Source organism: Hoplias malabaricus, chromosome 18 (assembly GCF_029633855.1).
Source record: "Hoplias malabaricus isolate fHopMal1 chromosome 18, fHopMal1.hap1, whole genome shotgun sequence".
Taxonomy (NCBI): domain Eukaryota; kingdom Metazoa; phylum Chordata; class Actinopteri; order Characiformes; family Erythrinidae; genus Hoplias; species Hoplias malabaricus.
In genome coordinates, this window is record NC_089817.1 from 9,023,929 (window position 1) to 9,036,008 (window position 12,080).

General features: G+C 41.3%; 1 protein-coding gene across 4 annotated transcripts in view; it reads left to right on the forward strand.

Moving 5' to 3' along the window:
* Window positions 1-12,080, forward strand: part of ror2 (receptor tyrosine kinase-like orphan receptor 2) — a 99,308-nt gene that overhangs the window by 66,289 nt on the left and 20,939 nt on the right. For 3 of the 4 annotated variants that reach the window (XM_066650669.1, XM_066650667.1, XM_066650668.1), the window contains exons 3-4: window positions 10,186-10,473; window positions 11,801-11,831. The exons of the other annotated variant lie outside the window; for it this stretch is intronic. In XM_066650669.1, the coding sequence (XP_066506766.1) occupies window positions 10,221-10,473; window positions 11,801-11,831 (284 nt within the window). In that variant the 5' untranslated portion in view covers window positions 10,186-10,220. The remainder of the gene's footprint in view (window positions 1-10,185; window positions 10,474-11,800; window positions 11,832-12,080) is intronic. 4 annotated transcript variants of the gene reach the window in all.

The window sequence follows — 12,080 nt, forward strand, 5'->3', positions numbered from 1 at the left end:
TTAGTCTACTATAACATAGATCAGCACATGCTGTTTGTGCACTGAAAACCAGCCAATCACAGATGTCTTATTGACAGAGCGAGAGGATGGGGTGAGTGCAAAGAAAGGTTTTGAGGAAAGTGATCTCCACAAATAATGGGGGTGAACCCTACATGGATTTATCAGTTCATTTCAACAGTAAGAAATTTGAGCTGAATTTTTCAAAGCTTAAATCTGTGGTTTGATATGGCTGTGCTTGTATATTACTAAATGGGCAACGGAAACTAAACTTTATATTAGTGCTGGGAGGTTTGATTAATTTCCTGAGTTGATTTCTTTTGAGGCGGCACGGTGGCGCAGAAGGTAGTGTCGCAGTCACACAGCTCCAGGGGCCTGGAGGTTGTGGGTTCGAGTCCTGCTCCGGGTGACTGTCTGTGAGGAGTTGGTGTGTTCTCCCTGTGTCCACGTGGGTTTCCTCCGGGTGCTCCGGTTTCCTCCCACAGTCCAAAAACACACTTTGGTAGGTGGATTGGCGACTCAAAAGTGTCCGTAGGTGTGTCTGTGTGGCCCTGTCAAGGATTAGCGCCCCCTCCAGGGTGTATTCCCACCTTGCGCCCAATGATCTGTACCCACTGCGACCCTGAACTGAATAAGCGGTTACAGATAATGAATGAATGAATGAAAATAAAGCAGAGCAAGGGGAATGTTTTATAAATTTTACTGTGAATGTTATAACTTTTTAAAACATAGTATCTTGAATTAGTCATGCACAGTCTATTTGAGATGACAAAATAGTGTGTGATGATTTGTTGTGAAGTTTGCATGATGCCAACTAATGGCGATAAGCTTCCATCACTGGTTAGATACATTAGCCTTATATAGGGTGACCAGACGTCCTCTTTTTTAGACGTAAAAAAATGTCCGGGCGGAATTTCACAAACATTTTTTTTTGTTCAAAAACTTTGTTTTTCTAGAGCTTACATAGAATTTCGGGAAGCGTTTCGTTCACAAACTAGTCCCGCCCTCCCCTACTCTGTTTGGTTCGCTTGAGTGAGAAGGGGGCGTGGTGAAGTAGCCTAAAATCTTCTGATTGGACGGTCTGACTCCAGAGCTACCGTTATTGGTCGATAACCTTCTCTGTAAACATTTAATTGGTCAGTCTGCACGTCAGTAGTCCTTGTTTACGTCAGGCAAAGCTCATGTACCTACCCCCCCTTTTTATATTTCTTAAAAGGGTTAGAATGAAAGACAGTTTGAACAACTGCCATGTTTTGGCTGATGAACTATATTTGGGTAAAGGGTGGGAAACATCTGTACATTTTTATTTTTGGCCTGAGCCTCTCTTTAAGATGAAGCTTGATTCTCATGGTTTCTCTGGGTTGTGTCTGTGCTGTTTGAATTAAAGCTCTTAAAGGCAGGGTCATCGCTCTGGTGTTTGTTCAAATTTTAAATTATTGCCATTTTTACACGTTGTAAAAAAACAGACAAGGGGAGAAGAGAAGCCACACACTGAGGAGTGAGGTCATATGTTAGAGCGGCTAAAACACAGTGCAGTATTTCAAAAGATGCCAGTGTTAATGAAACCCAGAAATAATAACCCAAAACTCTCTCTTATTCTGAGCACTGTCTAAGCGTTGCTGCTTTAGTGGGTAAGTGCCCTTCTGTCATCGCTTTGTGTTCTGAATGTCTGTTTGATTTGTGCCCGGTTGTGTCTTTATTGCAGCGAAATGTATTTTTCTGATGATTTTGGCCGTTCTGCACATTTTCATCACATGTTCTGCGAGGCCATTTACACAGCTGAGTATGTGTTGGCCTGCTGGAAACAGGTGGCATTCACTCAGTGAGGCAGCAGTGTCTACTGATTTATTTCTCTCCAAAGCCCAGAATCAATCAGTCTTTCTGGCCCCAAACCTTTACACAGTAGAGCTAGAGATCTGACCCTGTCCAGGTAGTTTGGCTTGTGACCAGTATTGATGATGGATAAATACCCTGCGGCTTACTAAATCAGGAGTGCTGGGCTTAACAGCTGGAATAGGATTTGGTTTCAGTGCCCCAGAGGAAGGAAACATTGGTTGCTTATCTATGCCTATGTATTTTTCGTGCCTGTTTGTGTTTTGTTTTATGAGAATGAATGTGTTTTTAAGAGTGCACCTCTGATGCAATTCACATTACTTTAGGGTCCTAAGTTAACAGAGCATTCAAATGTTGGGGTGGAAAGAAGTTATAACAAAAAATTGAAGATCCCATGTGGTGGTCCACTCACGAAATAAACCAACTGCTGCTAAACAATGCTAGACTCATTGTCTAAATCATCACACACTTGGCTCCAAATGCCATAAGTTCTTAAATACATTCTCATGTGAAATCTATCAATTTGCAGTCTGCATACTTTCAGTTTGGTAAGTGATTCCAAGCGTTTTGAATATGGCTGCTCTGCCCTTTTTAGTGCACAGTGTAGAGTGTATAATAGCGGTTTCTGCCCTCACGTGTTGCAGTGTATGTAGGTTACATTAAACTATTACAAACTCCATATCTTGCTGTCGTACTAGTGCCCTGCCTGGGTGTAGTATGTTAACACAGCCCTGAAAAGATCAGATCTGTCTCACATTAAGGCAAAAATAATGCATTTTTCCAAATAAAGGCCAGTGGCCAACAGTTGTGTCATCGAGGTCTGCAATGTTTTTTTGTCTTGATTATAGCCTCCCACAAACAGAGTGGACTGAATGAAAGGTGTTTAAATAAAAGAGTGGGGGACTTGAAAGAAAGTGCATAAGGAGAGAATAAAGCAAAGAGAAATATTGGGGAAGGAAAGAGGGAGAGGGAGAAAGAGGCTGTGTTCCAAATGGCAGCCTCAGCAGCTTTAATTAAACATGGAGGTGGTGACATCATGTGTGAGGGCTGCTCTGTGGTGATGGGCTTTTAGCAGATTTTCCATTGCGTCAGGTCTGAGGCTGAGGCTGTGGAGCAGTCCATGGCCTGGCTCCGGGATCCGAGAGCATTCCTGCGCTCATTCACTTCGCTGTAATCTGCTGCAGAGCCACAGTGAGGTGAACGTCGAGCTAAAAGTGTTTAACTGGCATTCTCCAGATGAATCATAAAATTGAATGCTGATTAGGGCTAGTGTTGCAGAGCACAAATATGCATCCTCACTGTTTGATGTGTTGCTATCAGTGGTTTAACTTTAGACATATTGACAAGATTTAATATTCTGTGACTAGTAAAGGTGGGCAACAAGGCAAAAATATAACTTTATAATATGTGTGGACAGAGTTTCATTGAAAAAAACACTGCGAAAAATAACACGTACCTACATGTTTTATATTCCAATTTACACTCATGAGCTTATGAAGGAATAGAGATATCAAATGTAAATTTAAAGGGATATATTTGACCCCTCACCGTTCCCCGAGGTTTAAATATTTGTTATATGCTTTGGTCAAAGTACCACAAGACTCAAACATCACAACATAATTCTCTCCTGTCTAAACAGCCCTGTTTAGAGAGACCAGTTTCAGTCCCTGTTCCTTTAAATGATGTCTTGATATCATTTACACAATCAGAACAAGCCTTACCAAAACTGACTGTGTTGTCTGGTTTCACAGTTTGTGGGATGCAGTTTGTTGGGGTAGTTACTTACTGATTTCTCACTACTTAACTCAAACTGTAATGGGATTCCTTTACTCATTACATTCTGCAAAATGTCATTTCAGACCTCATTACTTTACTTTTAAGTTACATTCTAAATCCCATACAAACACATAAATAGAATTAATGAACAAATCTGGAAAGTACAAAAATGATAGGCATAGTTTACTTATAGCAGTAGCAGGAACGTTACACAGGTATTAAATTACTTTCACTGTACTTGATGTTATTGTTTTCTCTAAAAAACCTATATGTATTTAAGCAATATATTAGAGTCTAATAAAAGTGGTTAAAATACATAATGATCTAAAACATGTTCCCAAGTTTTACAACTGAATTAACAAAAGCAAAGTCTTCATAAATTAAAAGTTACAAGATTTTCAAGGGGCTCTTTTTTAAACATAAATGGTGCTCAGAAAAAAACCCTCAGTCTTACTGCTAAAGAATAAGCTATTTGCTCACTCACCTCTGTAATAGTGATTTTATATATATATATTTGGTTTTACACACACACACACACACACACAAACTTGTTGCAACACGTGTTCTTCTCCTTTGCCATTAACTGCAATTGTGCTGCACTAGTTACATTCAGTCACATGACAAAATATTAAACAGTAATTTGTTAGATTACTTTATTGCAGAAAAAAGTAATCACATTACTGTAACATGTTCCTTGGTGCTACGATACTTTCAAAACTGGTGTGTTGGATGGCACTAAGATCCCCAAATGAATGTGGAAATATACTGAATATGTGGTTTATATCGTTTTTCATATCTTTCCTAGGGAATTCTTTTCACTGCTTGTTTTTGAGATGTTCCAGCTCAGATAATAGAGGCTTTTTTTTAAAGGTACAGTTCCAGCAAATCTGTGTTTCAATCACTAGTGTATTCATTTAAATTGTTGGCATGGAGAACCCATCTGTGTGTGGGGTGAGGGCTCAGACTTGTCATACTCCTTAGTAGTAGTAGTAGTAGTAGTATTTTTATTGTCAATTCTGCGTATGTACAGGGCATACAGAGGATTGAGATTACGTTACTCTCCTCTCCCAGTTGCAGCTAATAATAATAATGAAAATTGACTAAATCCAACTTAACTGAGTATATAAATATACGAAAGTGAACAAACAGAAGACAAATGCAGGACATACGATACAAACAAGCTCACTGATTGACATACATGAGACAGTGGGACACTCACAGAAGACAATAACCTGATTGGGAGGTAGGATAGTGGATGTACAGGGCAATATCAACAATAGTGCAATATAATGGTATAACAATTGAATAAAGTGAACAAGTGCAATTCCGGTTCTATTAAATTCACAGTTAGGTGCTGATGAGGGGATTAAGTGGAAGTGAAAGTACCCATATCAACAGGACTGGTGTAAACAGTGGTGTAAATATAGAGGTATGAAGCCTGGAGGCTGCTTAAAGTAATTGAGTGCCTGCCTGTTTTTTCAAAGTCACAGTTGGGTATTGGTGTGTGGAATTAGTTCCTTATTTAGCATGATCTTATTGACAGAAGCAGATCCTAGATCATAATCTACACACTGTGAAGCTTGATGAGTAAAAAGCCTGTTCTGTTTGGACCATATCAAACGCCAGGAGTCTCCGGTGCCACAGCATGGCTTTGAAGCTGTAAGATGGTCCACTTGAGAACCTCCAGCATGTTTCGTTTTCCCTGACTTCATGCCAAAAATTAGATCGCGACTGTGACACCTTTTAAGGCTACGTATGCCATGTTGAATCTGAAGCCCACAACAGTGCTTGTGTCTACCAAGTTCTGCTTACAGTTGACAGCCTCTTCTCGTTTCAGCGCTGAGCCCTGGTCACAGCAGAAAGAGACTGCTTTGAATCTTCTGACAGGAGAATAATGAAAAGCTGATCCTGAGATCTTGACTAGAATGGGGTGGCACCCATGGCTCATATATTTTCTGGAATAATCTGCTTTTCAGAAAACTCTTCGAAGACAATTAAAATCAGATTCCCACATATGGCATGCTATTACAAATTTCCACCAGAGAGGTCTCCAAATTACTAACAATTACACAGTGCAGCTTTAATGTAGAAATATATTTTTATATTTTCCATGTAAATTTTGCACCATTTCTATTGGTTCTTATATTATGAGATTTTCTTTAGTGCTGAGGGCAGCTGGAGGTTACAAACTGTCAAAAAATGTAAAACATCTGTTTGCATTATTAATACTTTACAAGGTTTACATGTGTTACTATATAAATAACTATGAGAGCAAGCTTCCTGGTGTGATATACAATGTAGGATCTCTGAAGTTTCTCAGACTGATGTGACCTCCGGCTGCTCGTTCTTGGGGCTCTGTTTATCTGTGTTTGTTCTAATCAGCGTCTGTACGTCGGCCAGCGTCCCCGTCGACCCTCAGGGGAGGAAAACTTCAAAGTGATTGAATTATTCTGTGTTTGGTGTATTGTTCCATGTGGACCAACGTTACATTGTGCAGCTCATAAGTGAGTTACGGCTTGGCGGCAGGTGCTATCCAGGCTGTTTCGAAAATACTGTTGGTCCACATTCACGGCCCGCTCTGCCCTGATTCTGCCCCCGCTGTGGGACGTCCTGTATGGTCAGGGCCCCAGATTTGATGGAACACTGCACCTAATGGTTGCGAAACAATGAGCTAGTGTTGCAACAATTTTCTACCTCCTGCATAAACTGGTGCAGCATGCCTTTGCATGCTAGTTCTAACTGGCTGCAGCCCACAGGTGGTCTTGTGCCTCCAGTCTCATATTAAAAGTGTTAGTACACTGTTTCACTCACTGATATGGAATGGTGTGTGTGTGTGTGTGAGAGAGAAAGAGAGAGAGCTGTGGGCTTCATCACAACAACTCATCACAGCTCTAACTAAGCGAGAATCACCCTCAGCTACAACCCACAATAGAACCTGTAACAACCTGCCCATGTCTCTCTCTAATTCTCTCTCTCTCTCTCTCTCTCTCTCTCTCTCTCTCTCTCTCTCTCTCTCTCGCCCTGTGTCTGTATTGTGCGTGCGTGCACATTCTTGCTTACGTTTTCTATATCTTTCTTGCTCTATTTCACGTGTTCTATTTTACTTTCCTATATCTCTCTCCCACTTGCACTCTGTTTTTTCACCTTTACACATTCTTTCTCACCGCCTCATTGTCTCAGTATCTCTACATTGCTCTTATTTCTATCTTGCCCTCTCACTTTCTCATTCTTTCACTTCACCTTCTCACTTTTTCTTCCTCTCTTTTCTTTTGCCATCTCACTCTGTCATTATCCATCTCACTCTCTCTCTCTCCCCCTCTCTCTGAATTGTTAAGGTGTTTCTTCCTCACTCACACTTTTTCTCCTCTTTCTCCTAAGGTGACTATCATCCCCTGGATGTAAATAACACACATGACTTGTTGTAAATCCTCTGTTGTCTAAGCATTAAGTTTCCCCTCAGCATGTGGAGAACCCAGCTTAATATCCTCATTAAAGGATTTAAGTGCTGTTGATCTGATGATGAGCCTGTGTTTAACCCTCTTTGTTCACCGTGTGATTGGCAGCAGAGTAAAGGGCATTAACATTGTGCTAGTTCAAAAGACTGGAAGCTGGAAAGCTGAGGCTGGGAACACTGAAGAAGAAAAAAAAATTCCAAATATAAGGTTAACTGAGGTGACAGCAGCTTAGAGGTTGGAGCTGCATGACTCTTACAGTGAACACCTCTGGTGTAAAGCTGCTTCTGCTTCAGCTTTATAATATAGAGATATTGCTACATTATACTGATGTGATATGGTTAAGGATGAGCTTGTATTGTGTTGTGCTGGATTACATGAATATTTTGACTAGATACATACTTATCCAGACATGTTCATTCTCATCTAGAGCTGTGATTGGTCAGCAGCCTCACAGGACACAGTAAAAAAACAACAACAACAGTGTACTTAGGTTAAAAGTCTCATTTACGTATTGATAACTTCATTTGTAACTATATAGTTATGAGTTCTGTGAACACAAATATTATTACACAGTAAATGCCGCCCTGTTCAGACCATTTCCATTTATGGTCATACTTTTAGCCCACCTTATGCTTTGCCTTGTGGGCAGTGGCAGCAGTGGAGTGGGCAGACATGAGGTCAGTGTGTGCTGGGCTGGGGACTTCTGGGAACGCTGTGAGTGGCAGAGTGGGCCTCGTGTCTGGGTGATAAGCTGGAGCTCTGGCGCTCAGGTCTCGGGGTTTGTTTATTTGAGCTTCGTCTGGCTCCTCACACCACTCTGAGGTCACACCTTTCACACACTGAGACTGACCAGAGCCTGTCATCCATCCATCCATCTCTCTCTCATGCTCTCTCTCCCTCTGTTGCATTCTCTTTCTCTCTCTCTCTCTTCCTTCCTTTTTGTCTCGTTCTTTCTCTGATTTTCTCTCATTTGTTTTTCTTTTCCCTCTCTTCCTCTTTTTTTCCTTTCCTCTATTTATTTTGCTCCTGTCGTTTATGTTTTCTTACACTTTTCATACTTTTTCTCTTGTCCTCCTTCTCCACTATTTTCCTTGCTCTCTCTCTTTCTCTTGATGTCTCCATCTTTCTCTCCCCTCCCTCTCTTTCTCGCTCCTCAGCTCTACATTACTGTGTTATCTCTCACTCCTCTGTGAGCTGAAAGCTGAATGCTGGAGCAGTGTGGGTACAGCCGCAGCTCCTCTCTGTCCAGTGTTTGCTCGGTTAAAACACTTTGGCCAAGGAATTCAAACATGCACCAATTCCTCCTTAAAGTGAATGGAGCTAGAACATGTCTATGTAGGTCAGCTTATACACATCTGATTAACATCCTCCATAAAACAACACACATACGTCAATCAACCATAACATTATGAGCGCCTCACTGTTTCCTTATCGTTGCTGTCCAATGGAAAACATGCATCTCCCAAAATGGTAACTTTACAGAGGGAAAAAACCTTAGCTGTCAATAGAAGTTCACTGTTCTTTATTGGTCAAGACCCCCACAGGACCCTCAGCTATGATTTGGGGGGTGGATCATTCATAGTGCTGCAGTGACACTGACCTGGTGCATGTGTGTTATGCTGGTACGATTGGATCAGACACAGCAGTGCTGCTGGAGTTGGAGTGTGCAGTGTCACCGCTGGACTGAGAATGGTCCACCACAAAAAGTGTCTAGTGACCAAGAGCACATTAGCACCAAGGTGGAAACTTTGCCTCTACAAGGTGAACCAATGTAGTAGGTGTGTCTACGAGAGTGGGCAGTGTTTAAAATCTCCAGCAGCCCTGCTGTGTCTGATCCACTCGTACCAACGCAGCATTGTGCCACTGCAGTGCCCACCACCCATATCATATCTGCTTTGTGGTGGTCCTCAGGGGCTCCTGAGCTTTAAAGAACATTTTGAAAAGGGGCAAACAAAGCATGCACAGCAACAGATGGACTAAAATCTAAAGACTAGGGAATGTATTAACTTGATTATTTATTTATTTATATATTTTTGGCTCCTATCACTTTAATTTACATTTTACTTACATTTTCATTATGATTCTTTTCGTGAGATTCCCTGTCTCCCCTTCATCCCTTTGTGGGTTGATTTATTACCAGTGACTCAGGTTTTCAATGTGAGTTATTGCCCCTCTATTTTACACCAAAGGCGAAAGGCATTCAGTCAAAGTTACTCTGACTACACTCTTCCCGCAGGTCATCTGTTTTTGTCCAGTCCAAGTTTGTCATAGTTGTCAGAGAGCTATAACAATGAGCATGACCTTTGCGAGAAGATGTCTTACAAGAAAATAAAATCCCTCAGTATTGAACCTCTGCCAAAAGCTACAGAACCTTTCCCCGATGAGCCTTGTTCTCCCTGCAGTCAGCAGGCTGGAGCTGCTCAGAGGGATGTGTTTGTTTCAGAGGATGAAAAAAAAAATAGCTATAGTGACTTGATCCAGATGTGGTGGATCACGCTCTCTCTGGGACATTTGTGAATGATCAGACCCTCAAAAGCAGGGTCAGCTCTATGGCCATTGACTTCTGACCACTCAGTTTGGGATCTTTAGCAAACTTGGCATCTGAAAAATAGAAGAGAGAGAAACTAACAGATTGGAAACGGAGTTCACAAATGTTTGAAGCTCACAAATCTGGGGTGCGAACATCAGTGGAGAAATGGGATTGTAAGAGTAAGGCATTCAGTTTATTATGTTTTTGCTGTGGTCTCTTTGGGATTTCAGTACTATGTTAGCATTAAGCTAAAATGGGCAGTTGGATATTGATGGAAGAAAAAAAAACATACAAAACAAATAAAAAAATAAACCCTGTATGTTAACATTCATTACAATATACAATCAATTTTAGACCAAATTTAATTCTTAAGCTGATTTCAAACCTAAAAATAAATAAAGGCTATTTTACACTTTCTAGTGGAAAATACTTCCCCAGATATTTGTGCTTTTGTCAATAGGACCTTTCAAGTGAGAAGTGTGTGTGTGTGTGTGTGTGTGTGTGTGTGTGTGTAAAATGGGTTTCTCATTTTCTTTTCAAGCCTGCATTTCTGCTAAGGGTTCTGACCTTTGCCTTCTTTGGCCCCTTCCTTAGGCTACTTCCTGGAGTTTCTGGAGCCTCCAAGCAACATGACCATAATGCAGGGTCAGACAGCCACGCTGCTATGTAAAGTATCCGGTCACCCCCGGCCCACTGTCCGCTGGCTGAAGAACGATGCCCCTGTGGTTCAGGAGCAGGGTCGAGTGGTCATCCGAAAAACAGAGTACGGCTCTAAACTCCGCATCCAAGACCTGGACACCACAGACACAGGCTACTACCAGTGCGTAGCTTCCAACGACCTCAAAGTCATCTCTGCTACTGGAGTGCTCTATGTGAGACTAGGTAAGAGTGTGATTAGACTCAGTGATGAGTTTAGACAGAGGCCATGGGCCTTCAGCTGACTCAGAGGATGGAATAAATAAAGGATCAAATAAAGGAAATGTATCTCCATTTTTAATTTACTACATCATTTAAACACAGTGGCTGTACTCTTGTGGTTTTTACTTCTCCTGTGAAGTCGTGACTTTGATTGGACAGTGACGATACACACATTTACATATGGGTGGGCTCTTATGTTTTAAAGTTGTGCTGCCAGCCAGACTCGGTTCCAGACGCTAAATTTAGATGTAAGGCAATGGTAAGGGTGAAACTGACCTGATCCAGAACTCGGCAGCTTGGCGAAAAACAGCAGTGAATGATGAAGCTGTCGAAGGGGCTCTGGCCTTCAGAATTCCTGTGGTCAGTTTGTCAATACAAAGCTCTCTCTGACTTCACTGACCAGGTATAAAATGTTCTTTTAGTCTCTTCACATTTTAGAGTCACAATACCCATATTCTCCTCAGCACTGTTAAACGTCAGCATCATAAGTGCAGTGTTTTCTTTCCTGTCTGCTTGTTCTAGGTTATTATACGGAGAGCCCATTGGTTTGTGGGCTGAACTAAAGCAGCCCTGTGTTCACAAGCACGTGCACCAGATCTATGCCTGGCATCGCAGTGGATTTATAGAGGGGCACGGGTGTAAATCTGAGTCTGTCCATTAGGACTCCACTTTCGAAACAACTTCCCACTGTTTTGGCCGAAACGGTCCTCTAACAGGGAAGGGGGAAAAACTCTATTGTGTGCATATGTTAAACTCTCCATTAGAAGCAGGTTGCCATATATTACACATGTTCCTGACAGCTTTAGGAGTCCTCTCAAGTGAAAGTACATCTCCCACCTCACTACGAAGTTGTCTTAATGTAATAACATTGTTATTTTCCCCTGCAATGGCACGGCAGATTAAACTTTAGTGAAAACATTAGGTGGATCTCAAAGGAGAGATCAAACTGAACAGCTGAGGATGAAAGTGGTTGTTCTGACTTGTGCAGTTCATCTTCATGCACCGGATCAAACTCAGGCCTTGCATTAAGGTGCGTTTATGATGAAAGCACTGGTCATTTTCTCTGGCAGAGGGCAGTGGAAACTTGCCAAAAGTCTGCTGTAATTCTAACAGGCCGTCGAGTCTTTGTTTGAACTCTTTATGCCTCTGAGGCCTGAGTCTCGCTTCACTAGTGACCGATGCAGATGGAAATGCTCAGGTTTGGATCTGCTTGTTCTGCTGAATTACTTAACATGCAGGTGAACGTTTGTTTATCTTCTGTTCTTTCTGTTTCTTTTCTTATTTTTTACAGGTGTGTCTCCCACGCATGGGCCAGATGATGCGTAAGTTTTTTTTTGTGTGTGTTTTGATATACTTTTAATTATACCATTGTCTCAGTGATTTGAAGAAAGTCTTGTATTTATTTATTTATAATTCCATTAATAATGACACCACACTTCAGGATCATTTACATATCTGCAACTTAATTATGAAAAATATTTGATATAATTAGCCTTAACTTCAGAGAAGTGTTAAATCATAGCATTGCTTTGCATCACAAAGTCTTCAGTATGGCTACACCACAAGCGTCA